Consider the following 22,974-nt stretch of genomic DNA (forward strand, 5'->3'; position numbering starts at 1 on the left):
GGCAGCTCTGTTGACCATATGAATGAGCCAATCACGCGACCAGCTCGATACAAGGGAACTAGTTCCATTGGTTGTGTAAAATAAATAGCATTTTTAATTTCCCATTCTTTTAAGATATTACTCTTACAATGAAAATGCATTTTTAGACAAATGTATTACAACACGTTTTGGCTAATAAAAACTAAATTAAATTATACTTTTCTTTTAAGGAATTATATGTTGTATGTAAATAAAATTAGTGATTTTAGGAAAGAGTTTGAGATCGCGCATTTTCATTAGTGTAAAAACTGTAATTAGCTCCAAAAATTAGTTTTTACTTGGCTGATGCTCAGTCACATAAAAAAATATATTAGATGACTTATTCAATCGAACCAGTTCAAATGGGTCCACTATAACACAACTCTAGTTCGAACGAAAGCAAAAATTAACATTTGCGAAAACAGCTACAGCACCTTATTTTGATGAGTACCACCAGCATATTTGAATGAAAAGCCTGCGAATATAAGCCAACAAAACATGACACATATCCCTCTAGCCCACTAGAGAATTGAGTGCAGAGTGTTTGGACGTTTAGCTGCCGCTCCCGCCAAAATGATGTACTTGCGCCGCCTGTTCACACAGGAGCTTAGCCCCGCCGCCACGCAGAGTGACTTTATCGGTTGCCTGCAGCAGACGCCGCAGCTTCTGTGCAACGGTTTCAGCGGTGCTCCAGCACTGGACAGCCTGTCGTGGTTACACAACGTGGCACCATGCTTTCCGTTGCGTGGGGACCAAGTCCAAGTGATACACGAGCCACATCACTTTTACGAGACGCTGGTGCAGCGCATTTCAACAGCGAGGCGGCGCATTGTGCTGGCCAGTCTGTACCTGGGTACGGGTCAGCTGGAGAATGCGTTCGTGCAGACGTTGCGTCACAGCTTGCAGGCGCAGTCAACATTGCGTCTTAACGTGTTGCTGGACTTTGCTCGTGGAACACGTGGAGCGGCCAACTCCAAGACGATGCTGCTGCCTTTAGTGCGTGACTTTGGCGAACAGGTCCAGCTTTCGTTGTATCATTCGCCGGATTTGCGTGGGATGACCAAGCGACTGGCACCAGCGCGCTGGAATGAACTGCTTGGCCTGCAGCACATGAAGGTGTACTTGTTTGATGATGTAGTCCTTATTTCCGGAGCCAACTTGTCTAACGACTACTTCACGAATCGCCAAGATCGTTACATACTCATTGAAGATAAGCCGCTGGCCGACTTTTACGCGCAATTCATTGAGCGCGTTCAGGAATTTAGTCTGGCGGTGGGTAAGGATGCTGTGGAGGGCCTTCATCGCAATTGGCAGATACTGCCTTACGAAGGCACCAAGGAGCAGTTTATACAGAAGGCACGGCAACGCATTGTGGATTTTGTGCAACAGGTATATCAGCGGCAGGCGCAGCTGCAGGAGCAGTATAGCAAAGCCGACACTTGGGTGTTCCCGCTGCTGGAGATGGGCCAGATAGGCATACACCACGACAGCGTCGTCACCAAACGACTGCTCGCGAGTTGCAATTCGGGCTCGCGTCTAAAACTTGCCACCGGTTACTTTAATTTAACGCAGGAGTACATGGATACCATCACTCACAATTGCTTGGCGCAATGCAGTATTCTTATGGCGCATCCCAACGTGAGTGTAACCAGAGCATATGGAAAGTCGTCCGCGTGATGCAGATAGCTTAGTTCTTATAATTTCTTTTGTTCACAGGCCAATGGATTTCAGGGCGCCAAAGGGCCAGCCGGTGGTATTCCTGCTGCTTACACGCTCATTGCGAAAACGTTCTATGAGAATCTCGTGCGGCGGAAACAGGATTATCGGGTCAACTTTTTCGAATATGAGAAACCAGGCTGGACATACCATGCCAAAGGCTTGTGGTACTATTTACCTAATGCATGCTTACCCAATTTGACGTTGATTGGATCATCAAACTTTGGCGAGCGCTCAGTAAATCGTGACCTCGAGACGCAGATCTGTCTGGTTACAACGAACAAAGGGTTAAGTCAGCGGTTGCAGGACGAGGCTGATCGTCTCTACGAGCTGTCCAAGACGGCGGAGCGGGGAATTGTTCAGCGACCAGTGCCGCGTTGGGTGCAGGCCGTGGTGCGCATCTTCAGGAATTTCTTTTAAGGCCATCGAGCTTAGCTATGCAGATGTAGTTCAATTTGTTTTTGTTAAGCCAAAGTTAGTGTAAGTGGCGTGTTCTTAGCATAAATGTATATTGGTGTGTATTCGGTTTAGTTTGTTCCATATTAACTTTTTATACATGCGGCAAAGACCTAAATTGTTATAAGTTTGATTTAGTAGTGTTGGTTCGTACTTGCAGCAATCCAACATTAGTGCAGTTGAAAATAAAGCGAAACTTGTTCAATTTTTATATACTGGTATATTCATTTTTGTTGGTATATATGTACTACTTCGCACTTGTTTAGTGCGAATGTTTATAACACACAGAAGGAGGAGGGGCAGGCCCACCAAAGTTCACTTAATTCTGTTTTTACACGGTAGATTGATCCCAGAAAAAATCATGTAAAAAAGACTTTGATCATATGCAAAAATAGGTGATGGTTCCTTATCTCTAAAACCTATTAAAATCAGTGAAAAACAAGAGAGAACGCTACAGTCGAGCAAGCCCGACAGTAAAATACCCTGTACTCTCCACAAAAAGGAAAAATTAAAAAAAAATTAAATTATTAAAAAAAATGAATGAATTAATTAATTAAAATTAATTAAATAAATTAAATTAGAATACATGTTTACGTTCAGTTTTAACAGCATACATTTACATCACGTACCTATGCGTGTTTATATGCGTGTATGTATGCAGCACAAAGTTGAACCAAAGCAGCAACAACAACAGCTGCGGGCAGCGCTGCCGACAGAGCTGCAGGCAGCACATGAGCAGCGATTTTACTTATGGCTATAACTTTCTTCAGAATTGACCTATCATGATGATAATTCCGAGAATTACGGAAGTTATAAGAAAAAACACGAATTGCGGGGGAGTGGGGGTGTATCAGAAAAAATAAACAAACTCGATCTGCCTAGGGCTTATAGGAACCTTGATACCAATTTTGGTTATCCTAGCTCTTGTACTTACTGAGATCCTTGCGCTCATACAGACAGACAGACGGACAGACAGACGGACATGGCTATATCGACTCGTCTTGTCATCCTGATCAAAAATATATATACTTTCTGGGGTCTGCCACGCCTCTTTCTGTCTGTTGCATAGTATACCCTTTCACCATTTGGGTACAGGGTATAACAAGGTTCAGGCCCGGATCCTGGGGGATGATTTTCAAGAATATAATAAAAACCAGAAGTCTTCCATGATAAACATTGTCATCTAGCAATGTAGTAATTGTAATAATTGTGTTAACGAGTGTAAATATATCTGTACAACTATAACTCTAGTATCAAACCGGAATAGTGCATTGAAATTCACACATACATACTTGTACATCAAAAGTAAGACAAAATTAGGCCCTAAAAGGTATTTTGATCGACTTTTTAATGTTTAATTTAATAACTTTGGAATTAGCTTATAAATCTTGATCAGTGAGGATGTGGTAGAAAAAATCTTTTTAAAATTAAGAGTGAAATAATAAGCAATATATTAACCTATAATTTAATGAATGTATATAAAATATGAAGCATATATGTATGTATGTATGTACATATTTATATATATATAAGGTGTAAGGCTCGTAAGTATTGTCTCCTTATGCTGAATATTTATAAATGTATGTACATATGGTATATAAACTTTCTAGTGTATCTTTTAAGTGTTCAGGTAAAGGGTATACATAATGCCGTTTCCTCAAATTGTTGTGGCTCTTTTTCAAATTTTCAATGAGCATCAGGGGTGTCAATTTGGCCTTTTCCCGTCAAATCTAGTTCTTTTTAAAATCCAGTCGGAAATTGCGGGAAACAGGAATCGAGAATTCTGGATTTGATTCAAATATAGTTTTCCTTTCAATTTCAACCTTTCAACCTTTTCTTTTAGAATTGCCAAATTTTAAGAATGATTTTAGTCTCCTGTTAAATATAGTTTTTTTTCTTCTGAAATGTTGGCATCACTGATGAGTAGCACAATAAAACTCGCGATCCAAAAAGAGAGAGAGAGAGATCGAGAGAGATTGTGTGCACGCGAGAGATTGTTGAGTTTTACATCCACAACATTAAATGTGTGGAATTCATTTGAGATCCACGGTCTTTTGGTAATTTGTGTTTGTCGCTTGTAGCGCTCGGTAGTTTGTGCGGCGTTTTCGCGATGGTTTTTACAATAACGGTACAATTGGTTATATGTATATCACATATGTATGATACAAATGAAATAGTGCTTGTGTACAAAATATAACTTATGCATATGTATGCAAATCTATCAAATTTAATTTGTTGCTTAGAACCGAGTTGAAGCTCCACTTTGTAAAGGTAAATAATTGATTTTTAGTGGCTATCTCTACACAGTTGTAGAAATAATTTTGGCAAGGCGATGACTGTGTGAGTGCGTGTGTGTGAGTGTATTAAAAACAAACAGCAAAAGCATCAGCATCAGAACTCAATGCAAACACTTGCACGAAATTGGCGCACATTTGCCTGAAGTTTTTGTTTATTGTCTTTAGTTGTTGTTATTCTTGGTCTTCTGCTAGCCGGATATTACTTTTCTTTATTTTATGTGTTTGTTTTGTTGATGGTTTTTTATGTGTGTTTGTGTGTGTGTGTTGATCAAAAATAACGCAAAATATTTTGACCAAACTCGTTTTTCGTTGAGCAATTAAATGCCTGTGACTGTGAGGGCCTATCGATCAACGTTGATTACAACAACTACAACAGCAACAGCGGACGGAATGCACATACATTTATACATATTTACATATGCAAATTTGTTGTTCTTTGTTGAATATTAAGCCGAATTTAAGTCGAGTCAAAACTTTGGCATTTTCATGAGTGCGGCTGGAAGATCAATCAATGTGGTAGACTCCTGAGCATCCTTTCCTTTCCCTCTTTCATTTAAATTTTCCATTCACACGCACACCCCCTGACACCCTCACTGCTTTCACCCTGCCTGTTCACCGCGTATAACAAGACACTGAGCAATTGCATTGACATTTATGACCGGCGCTAACGGCACTCACCATTGCACATACATACTTACATATGTACATATATATGTGCGTGCAAGCGTCTACCATTGAGAGTTTTGAGTAAATTGCACGATCGTGTTTGTGTGTGGATGTGTTAGTGCGTCATATGCATTTCAATCAATGTTTTCAATCTTCGGGCGCGTTGCGTGGGCGTTTGGACCAGGTAGTCACAAGATTTAAATTGTTTACCGCTTCATTGTGGGTTTGTTTGAGTATTTCGCGTTTTTATTGTGGGAATTCGAAGGCACATTTCCGCTGCATGGGAACTTATGGGAAATTATGCTGGAAATTAACGCGCATTTTTTAATTGATGTGCTGTTGGGATTGAGTGTAAGCGGCAGCTGTTGCGAATGTGTTCTTGTTGTTGTTAATAATTTCTCAAAACATCGCCTGTTGAAACTTTGAGCCGACCTACGAATTTCCGCTCGGCATATTCAAAACACATGGTGAAAACAGTTGCTAATAATCTCCATTTTTATATTGCAGTGTTTGCAGTGCCCGATCCAAGGCTTGGAAATGGAATGTGTGCTCAATTGTGGCCCAGTTAAGGTGACCAGAGCAAATGACGCGGCCCACTAATTGCTGACATAATTTTCCAAATTGAAACTGGCGAAAAAAATAAAACAAGCAACAGACTAATTGAATTCGTTGCGGCACGTCAAGTCGTTGGCTGTTCGACTTTAACTAATTTAATGATCAAAAGTTAAAAGTTTTTTCCACAGTGTTAATTGAAAGTGTCACGCGTCGTCTAACCTCAGAATAAAGCCGACTATTTTTTACGTGTGTGTGTGTGCAAGTGTCTCGATAGCGGTGTTTGTGTAGTGTCATTAAATGTGTCCACATATGGCCAAGAAGATCCATCGAGCCTAAACAAATCTTCCCAAAATGATGGATTTTCATAGACAACTTTGGTTGCTGTTAGTGCTGAGCTATGAGGCGCTGGGCGCCACGCCCTTTGCCAAGGAATACCGCAGTGCGGGTCTCTTTACGGGCAACACCCTGATGGACTTGGACGCCTCAACCACATTAGACATGAGTGTTGAAAAGCCGACCATTAGCAGCAATGGAGGGGCTGCTGATCTTGGCAACTCCGTGGGATTCAAGTCGGAGTCGTCGGTAGTTCTGCCAGGTGTGCAACTAAACTCAGGTGCGTAAAGGAATGATTTTCATGCTAGCTGTGTAGTAAATTCTCGAGTGGTCTTTGTTTCAATTTCAAAAACTCTTGAAGCCAATGAGAAAATTTAGGTATTTTATGATTATTTAAATCTCTAACACGCCATTCCTATCCGACTCATTTAGTAGGCAAAAGATCACACAGTCAACCACAGGTACACCATTTGGTTACATGCATTACCACTGGCATTGGTGCTTATCTCACCTTATCAGACAGCCACCACTTTCCGGACATTTGTCCCCTTCCCCGCCTGTTGTTTGGTTATTTATGAGCTGCGCCTTTTCGGCATCATATTTCCAAAGTTGGTTGAGCAAGTGCAGTCTGTGCTTGTCTGGTTTACAGCGCCTCGTTTTGTTTCTTCTTCTCGCTCTTCATTGTGTCTTTAGTGCGGTAATTCAATCGGAGCGTCTGCACTTGAAAAATGAATGGTACCCAGCTGCTCTCCAAACCAGGATGTCAACCCCAGTGTAGTGGTGTGCCTTTCTGGAGAACTGGATGGCCGATAGTCGGGCAGTCTCGGCACGATCAACACATCCGCTGCGTAATTTTCTTGCCTTTGCGCCTCATTATATCGAGATTAAAGTGTAATCACAGGCATCCAGAAACGTGTGTTCGGCCCTCCTTGTCACTTCTTTTATTTTGTTGGTTTCGATTTTTTGGTTCTGCACCACATAATCAAAGTGCGAACTTCCTGTAAGGCTTTGTCTTCTGCATCGACCACGACAGTGAAAGGGCCAGTGTCAGTCTTCAGACAATCAACGGACCGCCTGCAGTCTTACCTTTCTATATTTGTTGGCTTGTTGGCTTGTGTCTCTGCCCAAGCTTGCTTATTTATTTAAATGTCATTTAAGCGGTTTAGCTTGTGCCTTTTTATGACAGCTTTTTAAGTTTTATGCGCAGTCTTTTTCCTCTTTGCGCGCGTGAAAATGAAAGTACTTTTGTCATCTGATTCGTTGACGGTCTTTTTCATTTGAATTTTCAGAGTAGTTGTTCAAGTCATTACCTTTCGAACAACATGCAACATTAAGGGGGCACTTACGCATATTAATTGAGACTTTCTTGGGGCGAGCGTAATTAAGTTTTTAGATGACTAAAGGGTGTGTCACGCACTGAGTGAAGATCAATTCGTTACATTCCAATATAGGTGCAATTATTATTTGATCCTACCATACGTCCACCAGTCTCATAAAAATAATAACAATCCTCTACTGCTGATTGCATTCTGTTCTGATCAGGAGTTCCTACACTTAAAGTTTCCGCAAACCGTCGATAAACTCTCCTGTGACTTATCTTATCTGCCAAAGCTGGCTTCTCTCGACAGGTTTCTCGCACTGCAGAGTGCTACCCGAAAATCAAGAACACTTTGTGTAAGATCGTCTAAGTCGAGCGAAACTTTGAGGTTTCTACCTGCGTGACTTAGACGCTTGGATCCAAGCCCTGCTGCCGAAAGCTTTCCCTGCGCATTTACCAGAAACCATAAAATCGTTTTTTTTTTCCTTTTTGCCAAGCACGCAAACTTTGGCAGTTGCTGACCTGTTTTTGGCGTCTGTCTGGGTACAGTGCGATCCGAGGGCTTGAATCGAGAAATCTTGGCAGGAGGCTGCAACTTGGCCTGGCACTTCAACTCTTCAGCGCGTATTTAGTTGTAGATATGCCGATGCAGCGGCCCGGCTGTTGAAAGATACATACGCACATGCATGTGTTGTACATATACGTATGTATCTACGTATGTACCTATGTATGTAGATATGTACATATGTGCATATGTATGCATGCTTACATAGCATGAACCAAACAAAGTCAGCCGACAATCGTAAAAACTAAACGACAGCTAAATTTATGACTTACAGTCCAGCCTGTGTGCTTGGGAGAATGTGTGCGAGTGTAGATCAAGTGCCAAAGTCAGACGAGTCTGTGAATGAAAAGGAAGGCGAGCCAGTTAGATAACAACATCCAAGGAGTCGTAGAATTGAAAAGGAAAGAAGCTGCATTGGTGCTCCATGCAAATGCAGTTAAATCAACGCAGCTGCATAGGCTGCAAATAAATCAAGGGTCGTCGGAATGCAGGTAGTGAGCACGACCACTACCACGACCAAGACCATGGCTACGGCAACGACACCAAATCGAAAATTACAATACTATGAAATGGAATTGTAGGCAAAAGTAGCGCAAAGTGCGAAATATCCCACAGTGCGACCAACGTGCAGATGCGCTCGAAGTCGTCTGTGTCGTTAACGCGGCAACGCTAATTTGACGAAAGCCCATTTCATGGCATTTTTCCACCATTCCAGCATTGGCAGCGATGCCCATGGACGTGCCCAGTGACCAATGCCTGGTCATGTCGATTTTCTATCCTTTGCCACAGCACCTTGTCTGCCTTGGTATCTTACAGGTAGTTTTTAACACCTTACTGTCAAACGTCGTTCGTTACATGCTGATGCGTTTTGTTTACATCTCCCCGGAGCGTTTTATGCGAAAATTAAGAAACAGTTTTCTTTTTCCCTGGCCGGCTTACGTAGCTACTGCCTCTTTAGCGCCCCCCGCGTGTCCAACACATTGGGATTTTCATGACAAGCATTTTTGTTTTCCATTTGTTGTTTTTTGTTCGCAGCGATTGTGTGTAGTGTAGTTGTTTATTTTCATTTAGCCTTACACATAATTCCTGCTTTGTTCTAGACTGTTTATCGTTTATAATTTGTTTTCACAACCAATCGCAAATCTGTTAAAGTCACTGCCAACCGCATAACTTTTGTTGCTTAAACTCTCAGAGGAACTGAAGCGGAACTGCAACAATTACTGCAAAAACGCCAAATAGAGTTGGACTGGAGTTTATAGAAAAAACCAAAACAATATTAGAGGTTATTTTATAAGTATAAAACAAAGTTTCATTTCATAGGCAAGTGCAATGGCCGGAGTGACCCTTCAATTGTACCGATCCTTGTCCACGTCAAGCCAACCAGTTAGACTAAAAATACACTATTGTGGCGACAGTTACTTTCCAGTTCGTGCGTTTCGCAGCGGGTTGTGAAAGGGTTAATTTTTATACTTTTTAACCTCCTTCTCGGCTTTGAGTCGATTTTCAATGCATTTGCTCAGTTTACGAATTAACTAAATGACATGATTGTGAGTTATTGTGAAAACTATGAAATTATTGGTCTATTAATACATACATGAATGGTTTTCTATCGTTTTGCACTCGCTTTGCAGTGGCGTTTTGAAATTAAATTTGACTTTCTATCGACTAACTAAATAGGCAAATTTACAGATTTTATCAAGCGAAAAACAGCGCATTGTTCGTTGTTTGGCTACAAGACAAGCAACAACAGCGACCAGACAATAGACAAGTGCAACAATTTGAGGATACGAGCCACCTACATTGAATGTAGGTGCCCCCGAGGCCCCCAAATGCAAAAGTGCAGCGAGGCACAGCAACAGAAACAATGAAAATAAACAGGTGTTGTCGATGTTTTTAACTTTTTAAAACCAACTAACGGCTTTTTCGTTGTTGCGGCCAACATACACGCATTCGTCGTCGTCGTTACCACAACCACTAGTTGCAGCACCCACTCAACATACAGCCAGTTCCCAAGTGGCAAAGACAAACTTTCGGCTAGAAAGAAAGTGCCAAACAAAAAGTGAATGAATGAATGTACGGGATTGCCGAAAACCAAAAAAAACAGTCAACAGAAACCGAAAAATAATCCGACCGAATAGTTTTATGTTTTCATGAAAATATGCCATAGAAACAGAAATTGAAATCAATTTGTGACAATGCATGTCGTTCCGGCGAACAACTGTTTAAATCAATTTGGTTGCCACATTCTTGTGTTGCATTTTTTTTCTGATGGCTTACGGAAAAATGCAGTAAAGGCGAAGACTACGTCGATAAGACGGGTTGGGGAGTAATGCGCCGGCGAGTGCGATGGCGACTACACGTGGGCGTGCATATGCATATTTCTAATTTGATTTTTTGACAGGCTTTCTGGCTTTGCCACACACTCGTACTATACTTCCATCAACTGAGAAGTGTGCCATAAAATGCGAATGCCAGCACACGTAACATCGACCAAGAGCAGAACGGCCTACGTCTCCGTATCCGTATCCGTCCCTATCTCAGTCTTTGTAGTTGCTGCTGAAGTTCAATGGAAACTTGTTCGAGCCAGAAATGCGGGCGTTGCACGGAACGCGGGGACTTCTGGGTAGGAACAGAACATGTGCCTTAACTGCACAATAAATAACCACAAAAATTAACAACATTATTGTCTGTTCATTATGGGCTGTTGCCCATAGTTCTGACTGCCTGACTGCCTGAGTGACTGACTGACTGACTGACTGACTGACTGACTGACTGACTGACTGCTTGCTGCCCACATGCCACTGCCGCACCGCCACATAATTTGAATAGAAATCACAGCAAGCTGTTGCATTTCAATTGATGCTGCGGCATTTAAAAAACAGACGCAGATGTTCTATCTCATCTTTTCATTCAACGTTCTGCATACAAATGCACACATGACCAGCTGTTCCTGGACGTTATAGAACTAGTTCCTTACACCATGTAGCGCCCGATCGCTGTAAATAAACTTATGTAGAGTTACTCTCAGCAAGGTTGCTTTGAAGCATTCCCAAGTAGAAAACAATGAATATATTTTGATAACTAGGTATTTATCCTTAGCTGGGGCTACTGTACTAGCTAGGAAACTAATAGTACTTTTAAGGCATAGTATTTTTACCGTTCGCTGTAAATAAACTTATGTAGAGTTACTCTCAGCAAGGTTGCTTTGAAGCATTCCCAAGTAGAAAACAATGAATATATTTTGAAAACTAGGTATTTATCCTTAGCTGGGGCTACTGTACTAGCTAGGAAACTAATAGTACTTTTAAGGCATAGTATTTTTACCGATCGCTGTAAATAAACTTATGTAGAGTTACTCTCAGCAAGGTTGCTTTGAAGCATTCCCAAGTAGAAAACAATGAATATATTTTGAAAACTAGGTATTTATCCTTAGCTGGGGCTACTGTACTAGCTAGGAAACTAATAGTACTTTTAAGGCATAGTATTTTTACCGATCGCTGTAAATAAACTTATGTAGAGTTACTCTCAGCAAGGTTGCTTTGAAGCATTCCCAAGTAGAAAACAATGAATATATTTTGAAAACTAGGTATTTATCCTTAGCTGGGGCTACTGTACTAGCTAGGAAACTAATAGTACTTTTAAGGCATAGTATTTTTACCGATCGCTGTTAATAAACTTATGTAGAGTTACTCTCAGCAAGGTTGCTTTGAAGCATTCCCAAGTAGAAATCAGTGAATATATTTTGAAAACTATGTATGTATTTGTCCTTAGCTGGGGCTACTGTACTAGCTAGGAAACTAATAGTACTTTTAAGGCATAGTATTTTTGGGCATCGAACCACCGTCGCATACTAAGTTCAACTAGGTTTTAAATTGGTGCATAGTTCCCGTTTCGTCAAGCCTCGGTATCCGCTAAAAACAAACATTTCGCACGGTTCTTTAATGGGGACCATTGTAGTCGCGAACCTTGTCGCTTCCCTATATACTATACTCTCCAACGACTGGTTCACCGAATTACATACTAGCTTTTTCTAAAGATAACTGTAATTTCCTTTGAATGTAAAAAAACAGGTATCTGCAGAAAAAATTCTTAAAAATGAAATGATGTGAAGTGATGCCTAAATAATGTAAATGGGATGATTACAAACCGCTGGGGGAAAGTATTACGAGCATGTTAAATGTATTGATTCAAGTGCATGGCTGACATTTGAACTTTAGGCGTAGCAACCGCAACTGGCGGCTGCTGCATAAATAACTTTTCCCATCCAGCCCATGTGCATTACTTACTTTGTATACAACGACCTAGAAATTTGGCTTTCATTTTGGCTTTGGACGGGGGCTTTTCTGTTTTGTTGGCTATTTTTATGAGCGTCATGAGCTTATGTGGATTTACTGCTGCTGCTGCTGCTACTGCCTAAGCCCAAGATACACACACTGTATGATTATAAAGACGAGTACATGCATCAGACAATGCGTCAAAATTGTTGCTGGAGTAGTATGTGATGTGGGGTATGGGTTAATGGGGACGTTCATACATACATATGTAAGTGTAGCGCATTGAAAGCGGAAATCTTTTGTGTACAAAATATTGAAGACTTCGTAGTCTCAATTTTTATAATGGTCCAATTTCTAATTGCTCGGCTTCAAATATACCTTGAATATTTTTAAATGTTAAATTGAAATCTAAATTTCCTTATGAGATATAGATTAAAAATTAATTTATATAGATTTACATTTGAGTGGCTTTAATGAGTTCTCTTTGATAAGTATTCTATAAACCAGACTAAATTGTTGCATTTATTTAGTCTGTGCCGCAAATATTTAATCGCAAGCTTTGTGTGAAATATAACGTGATTACCACATTTTGGACATATATATGTATATTGGTATCTAAAGTTATAACATATAATAACGTATCTGACTACTTTCTGCTGTGAATCGGGGCGTAGCTGGCCGTTAGGCAAATAAAATTCCTCCACCAAGTCGGATTCGTTATTAGATATTTTTGTCATTTTGTTTAAATTCTGTATTGTATTGATATTTTCTTTCTTTTTTTGCATCGACAGCTTTGTTTGTCGGTGAAATAAATAAATATATCCTTAAGAGATTGTTAGATTATTATAATATATTTAACTGTCTATTTTATAAACAAAATATTTGAAGTCTGGTGAAGTTGATTTTTTAAACTTCGTTACCGAGTCATAAAATTTGCTGCTGCAATATTTCTTAGCTCCCTAAGGGAGGTCCTTGACCTCCCTGTCATTTCTGCGTGAAAGATTATATCATGGACAACTTGCTTCAGACAGAGTATGAAAATGTTTATTTTCAGTGGAGAGGAATGTGAATATTGTATATTATGAATAGTTAGTATAAATTAGTTTTTGTATCTGTACCCAAATGGTACCAAGCTTAGTGTACGAAGTGAGAAATTATTATTATATTATTATCCTTCGCCAAAATTCGCCATTAGAGACATTTTATGCAAACTATTCTTGGAGAAATTAGATGCTAAGTTGAACAAGTTTTTGTAAACCAGGTATACGGACTAGTTCATTTGAAATTGCGACTAGGAGGTCCAACCTACTAACCAGCGCTGTCAAAATTCTAGTTGGTGTAGTATTACATAATGGATTAAAGCAAATAATTACATAAAATATTCATTTTTGCGGCAAAAATATAATTGCTATTTTTTTGTTGATCTTAAATTGTTGTATGGTTGTTATTGATCTTCCAGATGTCTTCTAGATGTTTTGTGATATCAAAAATAGTATAAGTATCAATGCAACCAAAAGTCAGACAAACAAATTACAATTGAATAAAAGAGTTATTATGTCAAACAAAATTTTCGGGTTTTCGTGAGAAACCTTCAATTTTGATGCGAAAGCGAAAATGCTGGAAACATTTGAATTTAATGAATAGCTTTACTCCATGTACGTACAGATATTATGTGCATGGTCTTATGAATGTACTATACATCCATCTGTAGTTACAATTTTCGAAATTGCTTCCGCTCTGAACAATTTGTCATGGCAACACCTTCGGCCTTGGGGGAGGGGGTTGCTCTCTGACCGCTCCATGGGATGTGAAAAGGCAGCAGTGCGAAATATTAAATGCGCTTTAGAGCCGATAAATGATCAAAAAGCCAAAGCCGACATAGCCAATAAACAGTCAATTATTGCATACAAACAGACTTACGTGCATATTGGCGCATAAAATTAAATTTTCCTAAGCTCTGTGCTCTTTGCCTGCACTTGAGGCTACCGTCGTTCGTCTCGCAGTCCACCAGTCAGTCAGTCAGTCTCTTAGTTTGTAAGTTTGTCAGTTGACTTGAGCTAAACAGCCATACAAATTACGCAAAAGTTGCCAGGAGGCGAAAAAACCTGTATGGGATTTGCATTGCCATTACATTGCATTTGTTGAAAAGCTAATAAGTTGTTTTTGCTATTGTTGCAGGTGAAGCTAAAGCTGCTGTCTCACCAATAAGGCCCCCTTGTCTGATTCACCCCCTTGAGAAGCGAGTGTTAATTAATGGCAATTTAATGAAAATTGCCTGTTTGTGATTACTCATCCCATTTGAACCGCTTGCCTTATCATGTCTTGGGTTTGTCTGGTTTTATTATTGTAATTCCGATGTGGATGTCGATGATCGGTTGACCAACCTGGGCCTATGCCATTATGTGGCGCCCGTTGTTGGCTACTTGAATTACGACAATACTCCCTTGTCAATAGTAAGCCGCTTATAAGTATTTGTTGCAGCGCTTGAACAAATCATTTCAAGCTATTGCGGCAATATTTTGATCAAAATTCACAATAACCAGCCCAAACATTTTAGTGTTCATCGACGCTGGGTCTTGCCCAATATAAATTCCAAAAAATATTTTCTGTTAAACGTTGTCATAAAAGTTTCTTTTTACTGCAAATGCAAAGCATTTTCTTTCAATTAAAATTTTTTAAATGTGGCGCCTATGAAAATTTCATCACTCCTTACCAAGTGGCTCGACGTTTTTGGATGCTTAATCGGGTTTTCCCTTGCCCTTGCCTTCTCGTCTGTCTGTTAATGGCCTATTGTGACAGCGGCACTAAAATTAGTTATTTAAATTTTCCATTTAGTTACTGCTGGGCGGGGTTGTATTTCTGTGGTTCTGGCCATCAAAGTTTGGCCATAAAATATTTGTTTTATTGCTGTTTTCCAGCTTGGGTGAACAAAGTGTGGATAAGAGTGTTTAATTAAAGCGTTTTAAATATGTAGTGAAATTACCAAAACGGAGCACTTTATAAATGTCTTATCCCTCATACAATGTTTTACTTCATCTGTAATGCAAAAAAGAATTTCTCTAAAGCTATATGTTATTACTAAATGTGTTGTAACAATAACTTAAAAATATATGGCAATAGAGTGTTTAATTTGGATTAGCTTTTCTCGTAGATACTTACATATGGAATTGTGGCGATATATTTCAATCTAAAATAATCAATTTCGTGTTATCTATTTAAAATATTATATAGTAGTCAATGTCAAAAGGAAAGAAAGGCAAAATACATTAAACATTAACTAAATACATAACATTGTAGTTGGTTGGACGGATGATTTCCCCCAATTTGGGCTATGACTCATAAGTGATCGCATTAGTAATGGTTATTTACATTTGATTTTTTGTACGATTGAGCATTCATTCAATGAAAGACCAGCATTATATCAAAACAAAACGATACTTCGTCAAATTATATATATATATATTTTTCGATATACTATATAACACATTTTGAGAGTGGAAGACAAAGATGATGTGAAAATCTGCCAACCATTCACAATTTTACGGATACGCAAAATGTATAGCATTATAAAAACCTTACCTTCTGACGAAATCACTTTTTACGTCACACCTTCTTGAGGCGCGATTAATATTCCATTCGATTGATTTCCTTTCCTTCGGTCCCCTTGGTAGGGGGCGTCTCGGTTGTTGTAGTGTTAGGTTATGACATTAATGCCCAATTTATGCACATTTTTCTATAAATTTCACCGTTGGTTTTGAACAGCTTATCACGTTCATCTAACGGCTCTTTAGAGGCCTTTTGTTAGAGTCCGATTAACATAAGACAACAAACAGGCAGGTGAATGAACTCCCTGATGACTGAAAAATGTAAATTGTTTCAGCGCGCTTCTCGATTGCCATTTATAATCAATGCCAATGTATTCACACACTGACCAATTGGCTAATGATGGGCAGAATATACACAGCAGCTAGATGACGGAGTTGAGAACGGATTCATCTTTTTATTTTGGCATATATCATGCATAGTATATCAGTGCGATCCATTCTATGTCAAGAACTTTATTACTATTAGATGCACGCATACACAACTGTATATTTATGTAGGCATTACTTTCCAAAGGAAAAATCTTAAAAGCGAACGTAATGTGATGTCAAAAACTTTCACCACATTATGAACCATTCGGTTCAAACAATTAAACAACAATTTTTCTTGACGTTCCGCCTGAATTTATTAGCGTGTTCGCCGACACTGTTTACACAAGAATCTTGTAGACAAACATGGCACCTCTGGTGCCCGCCCGCTTTCGTGGTGGCTCTCGAGAACAAAAGTGTTAAAACGATCATTTCATTTTCGAAAATGTGTACACATTTAAGCTACAAGTTAATTAGCCACGCTCCATCCAAATAGACGAAGGGAAGCCGCCGCCGCCAAGAACTTGAATAAAAGAAAGCAAGCCACAGATACTCAGGCACCTACCTATACATACATACTCGTGCATGGGTATGTCTGATTGCTGTACGGAGATTGTATTGGACGGGCTATGTGAGCGTTTAGATAGCATTCCATGTCGAGTGTTGTCGACGCTCGTCAAAGATCGACACGCATAAAGTGGGGCCGGGCGATCGGACGTCCATTAAAGTTGTCCGCTACGATTTAAGTGAATTCTTCTTATTTCATTAATAGTGTACGTCGGCATCGGCATCTTGAGGACCAGAAGTGTGGGCAAGCATTGGCGAGCATGGCAGCTTTGCTGGGCTTCCATTAATGTGTAGGTCGAGGGCACAAATATTGGTAGAGACCTTTCGCTACTCGATCTGCCACTTTAATAGTTCGACAGTTGGCAGATGATGAAGTGGATTCCGTAAATTAATCGTTGCCTTTTCACAGGGCCAACTACGCCAATATTTTCACTCCTAAAACCTTTACATTCAGTTTTTTTCGATCTCACACGAAGAAGAGGAAGTGGGGAACGTTAAAGCGCAGTGATGGGGAAATTTTATCAGTCGAAACTGAAGAATATCTCGGGTTGGTGCTAAATAGACGCATCGTTTGGCACTCCCACTTCATGGCAAAGAGAAACTATGTTGACTTGAGGCAATGGCAAGTGATTCTTGGCTAACACTTAAAATGTGGGGCAAAGGTCACATTGGAGCCACCACTTTCAACTTTAAATAGCGGCAACCAATTAGAATATTGAAAGCCTTTATGTTTTCTTTATCCTCAGCATAATCCTGATGGACCCACACTGGACTTCTCTCTTTTATCTCCAAAAGGGTATTTTATATTATAGGCCTTACTAACAAAACCCTATATTACGGTCTCAATGAAGTAGTTATAATATAGTTCCCGGCACATGACCATTGAGAAATGAAGTTTTGGTTGCAACGCCCGCTGCTGGGTACATAGTTTTAGCGTTGTGTGTGGCTTTATCCTCCTATCACACCTATCTCTATATAATATTTTCTGGCATCAGCTTATTACTGTTTTTCGTTCTGTTCCTTTGAATTTGAAGTCAAACATTTTATCCCTTCTATTGTTTACTATTTTTGGTGGTATGTAGAAGTCAAGCTTTAACAATATATGGAAATAAAAGTACTAAATCATTAGCGTAAGTTTGCAGGCATTTCCTGGAATTTCCCTCAACGAAGGTTCGTCAAAGTCAGGAAAGTAGTGCACACACGGTCGACCATCTATCACATCTTCACGGACAGACAGACACTTGCATACATGATGTTATTTGATTGATTGTTCGTGCGCCACTTCATGACTCGGCCTAACTTCACTTCACATCAAATCAAAGCCAAAATCACAGACACACTTAAAGCCCAGATACTTCAGTTTCATTACTTCTGTTGAAATTTTAGGCTTATTGTACATATGTACATGTGTATGTGTGGCTGCCTGTCCATTTGTTATAAAGCGATTGCTTTGGACTCGGCCAGTTGAGCTTTTGTAGTGCATTGACATTCATTTGCTTTGTTTTTGATTTTGGGTTTCGGTCGGCCATGGTCAGCGCAACTGATTGATATGTATCTCCATCTCCATATGTACATATCTGTATCTTACGATCTAAACATATTTTCGAGACGGTGGGCTATTAATTTTGAAGTTTATTTGTGGTCTATGCAACGACGCCGCGTGTCTTCAAAGGTGTTTAATTGGTGGCCATGTGCGGGTTCGTGGGTGTGGATAACCCATTCGAAGAGGCTATTAATTTAATGACGGTTGTTGTCATTTCGATACAGTCCGTCCCCGAAAATGCGAACGCATATTAACTGCTTAGCCGAGCGCAGGTGTTGATGGCCACAGACTTATCTGATGCATCTGGGCCGCTTCGGAATGCATTTGATAAGCGGCTTAGCTGACAACGCTTTCACAGTTAGATGACACGCACGGCAGCTTGGCCAAGTGAAAGAATTCTCCCGCAACTACGTATGTAGATTTGAAATGTTCATGCCTTTCAGTGGAATCCAGCGTTTGCTTGAGCCATGACTGCCGCCGAAATCAAACGCCGATGTTCTTAGCCGAGTTGTGTGGACACAGAGCGGGTCAAGCACTCAAAGCAATATCAAGTTTCGCACCTTCTTAATACTTTTAATGCCCGTGTTGATCATGCTGACCATGTTGCGGCAGAGTTAATTGATTGAAGTGGCATCGGCGCGCGGCAGAATGTGGCCAAAGCTCAAAGCATCTAACGCCGCACGCCCGCAAGTGCTGACATTTGTTCAGTGTCACGACAACTTGGAGGACACACACACACACAGCCAAGTAACTACAAACAGAGAGACATTCAGCAAGCCCACAAGTCTGTTCTACGTTCCATGCCGTCCATCAGTCCGACAGTCAGTCTTGCAGCAGGGAGTTAGTCAGTCGCCGAGTTGCCTCACCACTCATGCGGCTGCACTCAGAGAAAAAAGCGTGCTCTACAAGTCTACATGCCTGCAGTTTCTTTGAAAGTAATCTCGATTGAAATATTCGTTATTTGAAAAAGTGCAAAGCTGTACTAGCTTATACACAGAATCTCAGGAAGTATGAGTTAAGCTCATCATGCTTCGAATTCTCGTTCTTCCAAGTCCGCTCCCTCGTTATGAGAAATTTTGTATAGCTCTCATATTGTCTATGCGCAGTCTGAAGATCGTGAGTGAATTTTATGTTAAATATTAATAATAATCACGTATGTTAAGGCAGAAAATTTGAATAAATACCCAGTTTTTAATTTTAAAACTCCAACTAAAATTTAATTTCATTTTACAAACAACAAACTGGTTTCATATTATTAGCTGCGAACAAGTGTGTTGCTATGTATTACTCGTAGATATCTAAAGCGATGACAATACGATAATAATTCAAAAGCGTTATAGAATTCTACAACTAGCTTCATGCTGCATTCGGATCGAGTATAACTTTAGGAAGAAACGTAGAGAGAAAATGAAATTTGTCATGGAAAAGTTTTGGGAATCAATTGTATTGTTTGCAGCTTTTGTTTTCTCAGTGTATTTGGGTCATTGCCTGCCATCCTCTTCCCCACCCGCCAACGTTAAGACAAGCAACTTTCTTTCTTGCAACTAAGATTTTCGTGCTGGCAATGACAGTGGCTAAGGATGCTGCTGCAGAGCGTCATCATAGTGTCATTGATCTTTGTGCAACAGGCACGCTGCATTGTTCTTGCTGCCACTGCCACTGCTGGCTGCTGTTACTGTTGCTGCTGTTGCTGCTGTTGCTGCTGTTGCCTCTGTTGCCGCTGAAGCTCCTTAGGCTACACTTACTGCCGACTCTTATCTTTCTGCCCAATCTGCTTTGGCAACTTGCGGCACTCAGCGGACTTGTGCTGCAGTTGCTGTTGCAACAGCGGTTCAAAAGTCAGCTCTGCATGCTCGACTCTGTGCCACATGCAGCGACTGTCAGCGGTGGCATGTTGTTGTTGTCGTTGCTGTCGTTTGTGTTCTTTCCTGGCAACATGCAACAGTTTGCAGTTTACAATTTTCGAAATTAATTTAACATGAACGAAACTAATTTGAAATTGTAGCTTTGACTGTGACTTTTGACTTTTGGTGGCACTCATCATTCTGACTTCAATTTGTCGCCACTTCGGGTGGCTCAGTAGAGTCGCTGGATTTGTGTGCCGCATATAAATTGATTAATGTAGAAGTGCGCGGAATACAAAGGACGCACATCGTCAGCCGCCGCAATTTCGGGCATTTACTTACTTTATGGCTTCATATGCAGCTATACAGCTGCTCTTTCTGCGGCGTTTTAATAGCTTCGGCTTTAGTTTTGGCAAAACTCGTTTTGGCCACAAAACTGGTTCTAAAAAGAAGCTGCCGCGCGTTTCCCTGCCAGTTGAAGAAGTTGAAGTTCATTTTGGCCGCTAGGTACTCGGTTGGCTGTCTGCCTGCTCTGCCAGCCCGCTGGCAAGAATTTATTTCTATGTTAAGCAAATGCGACTTTATCGTTCAACGAAGCACGCCAATGGAATGGACCTTGCCAAGCCATAGCCAGAAATTGTTTAAAAGATATTAACTAAATGATAAATACGCGAGCATGCCGCGGTCATGTCGTAGGCCATGGACTCACTGGAAGCCTCGCCCGCTTCAGCTATCTCGTGCGAAAGTCTCTCGGCCAGGTTCTGTTGCTTCAGAGGGCCTATACTGACTTCTTGGCCGTCTGCGGAAGTCTGCGCGGTTCTGCCAATTGCTTTGTACGTGCCAATGCACAAGCTCGGGGCATTTGTATGACAAATGTTTGTGTTCTTTGTGCAGTCGCTAAAGATTTCCGCTCTTTCGACCAAGTCAGTTTGTTGCGGCCACTGTTGCACAGTCATTGAAAGCTGCTCAAATACTCATACACACAGAGACACAAACAAACAGACTTAAGTAGAAGTGTAAAACAACAAGAGCAGCAAAAACAAATCAGAACGGGAAACTCCACTTAGCCCCACTAGCCCCACATACACAATGAAAATTCATTTCAGCGCCTCAATCAACAACTTTATTCAATTAATTTCGAAATGTTTGCGAGCACTTTCGAAAACAAGTCCAGTCCATGAAATTCAATATATTCATATATAAGTATACAGCATGTGAGTGTGTGTGCTTATAAACAATAATAAACAAACACATTAAACAACTGCAAACAACAAAAAATTGAACAATCTCATACTGTTCCCAAAATGAAATTCTTGTTAAATAACAGCAACGTGTCTTGGCCGCATAAACAAATATATGCCAATAAAATGCGCATACATTTGAGACAGGTCTTTGGAATCTTTTACCTGTTCACGATGCAGCTTTTGTGGGTTTGTTGTTGTTTTTAGCATAATTTGCAATGCTCACGAATTGGTAATAGCGCTAGAGCCCAGTCAACAGATTTATCAACTGGTGCATAGAAAATATTTTAGTCAGCGGGCGTAACACTCGAACTTACTTGAGACTACATTTTGTGCATCGCAGCAACATATAGTTGATGCATGACTAAGAACTAATAAACTCATACATACTCGTATAGTCTTCATAGTATCTAGTGACAAAGTGGCAAATATTGAATGACCGACTAAGCAAAATCAAGGCCACGTCGAACAGCGGCCCAAAATTTCACAGAAACATATGTGCTTTAAGGTTTGAAGTAAAACAGTCAACATTATTCAAAATTCTATCCTTTTTGTACCCTGTACCCGTAGGGTAAAAAGGGTATATTAGGTTTGTGCAAAGTATGTAACATGCAGAAGGAAGCATCTCCGACCCCATAAAGTATATATATTCTGAATCAGCATGACGAGAGAAATCGATCTAGACATGTCCATCCGTCCGTCTGGATGAACGCAAGGATCTCAGAAACTATAAAAGCTAGAATATCCAGATTCTCCTATGTCCGAGAAAGGACGAGTTTATTTTATTTATTTATTTTTTTCCCCCACTACAGAATTTCGTCAATTGCGTCCACATTTCAAATGCTACCTAAACCAAACTATGCACATATCATTTATATATAATTACCTACCGTTGTAAAAGTTATTCGCGAAACAAATTCTCGCCAGTACAACCCCCCCAAACTGCAGCAACAAGTTCGCTCTTTTTCTTCCTCTTTTTGCTTCTGCTATGGGCGCATATACCTCAGTGTCGGAAGTTTACCTGGGTACAGGGTATTTCACTCTCGGGCTTGCTCGACTGTACCGTTCTATCTTCTTATACCCTGTACCCGTAAAAAGTCCCTATCTATACGAGTTTATTTAGTTTTCTTGTATATTCCATCAATGCTACAGAATTTCGTTAATACTGTCCACATTATCAAAAATACATTAACCAAACTTTGCACACATTTAATTAATTAATTAATAGATAATTATTATACTCTGTACATGAAATGTACCGGAGTATAGTATATTGGGTTTGCGGGAGCTGAAAAATGTAACAGGCAGAAGAAGGCGTGGCAGACCCCAGTTATTACTATATATCTAGCTGCGATAGGAATGCTTTACTAGTACCAAAAACGTTTCTGCTTAATACCATTTTTCCTGAGGCAACAATTTTTATTTTAATTGGAGGATTATGGAGGAAAGAGGTACCGTGTAGTCGAAGATCAAAAATGGTATATTAGGTTGGTGCATAGTATGTAACAAGCAAATGGAAGCGTCTCCAATCTCACAAAGTATATATATTCTTAATCATCATGACGGGACAAAGTTGTTTTTCTTATTTTGATAGTCTTAGCTCTTCCCGTCTTGTAATTGCAACAGAAGCAGCTTAACTTATCTGCTATCTAGGCTTGCATCTTGCAAAT

At 40.1% G+C, this 22,974-nt stretch overlaps 2 protein-coding genes across 2 annotated transcripts in view; both read left to right on the forward strand.

Moving 5' to 3' along the window:
• Positions 1–373: 373 nt before the first annotated feature.
• LOC115625206 (CDP-diacylglycerol--glycerol-3-phosphate 3-phosphatidyltransferase, mitochondrial) lies at positions 374–2,401 on the forward strand. The gene is made up of 2 exons (XM_030520175.1): positions 374–1,656; positions 1,735–2,401. The coding sequence occupies exons 1-2, from the start codon at positions 592–594 to the stop codon at positions 2,152–2,154; spliced, it is 1,485 nt and encodes a 494-aa protein (XP_030376035.1). The 5' UTR covers positions 374–591; the 3' UTR covers positions 2,155–2,401.
• Positions 2,402–4,324: 1,923 nt separating this feature from the next.
• The window catches only part of LOC115625308, a 41,595-nt gene continuing 22,945 nt past the window's right edge, over positions 4,325–22,974 (forward strand). Inside the window, exons 1-2 of the mRNA XM_030520327.1 lie at positions 4,325–4,461; positions 5,661–6,321. Of these exons, the coding sequence (XP_030376187.1) occupies positions 6,060–6,321 (262 nt within the window). The 5' untranslated portion in view covers positions 4,325–4,461; positions 5,661–6,059. The remainder of the gene's footprint in view (positions 4,462–5,660; positions 6,322–22,974) is intronic.

The sequence above is a fragment of the Scaptodrosophila lebanonensis genome, unplaced genomic scaffold (genome assembly GCF_003285725.1).
Source record: "Scaptodrosophila lebanonensis strain 11010-0011.00,11010-0021.00 unplaced genomic scaffold, SlebRS2 tig00000072-arrow-pilon, whole genome shotgun sequence".
In the NCBI taxonomy this organism is placed as follows: Eukaryota; Metazoa; Arthropoda; class Insecta; order Diptera; family Drosophilidae; genus Scaptodrosophila; species Scaptodrosophila lebanonensis.

Bases quoted from the DNA above. Each gene is read 5' to 3' on its own strand.
- LOC115625206 (XM_030520175.1), top strand. From the start codon at position 592: ATGATGTACTTGCGCCGCCTGTTCACACAGGAGCTTAGCCCCGCCGCC. The intron at 1,657-1,734 runs GTGAGTGTAACC...TTTTGTTCACAG, and splicing joins TTCTTATGGCGCATCCCAAC to GCCAATGGATTTCAGGGCGC.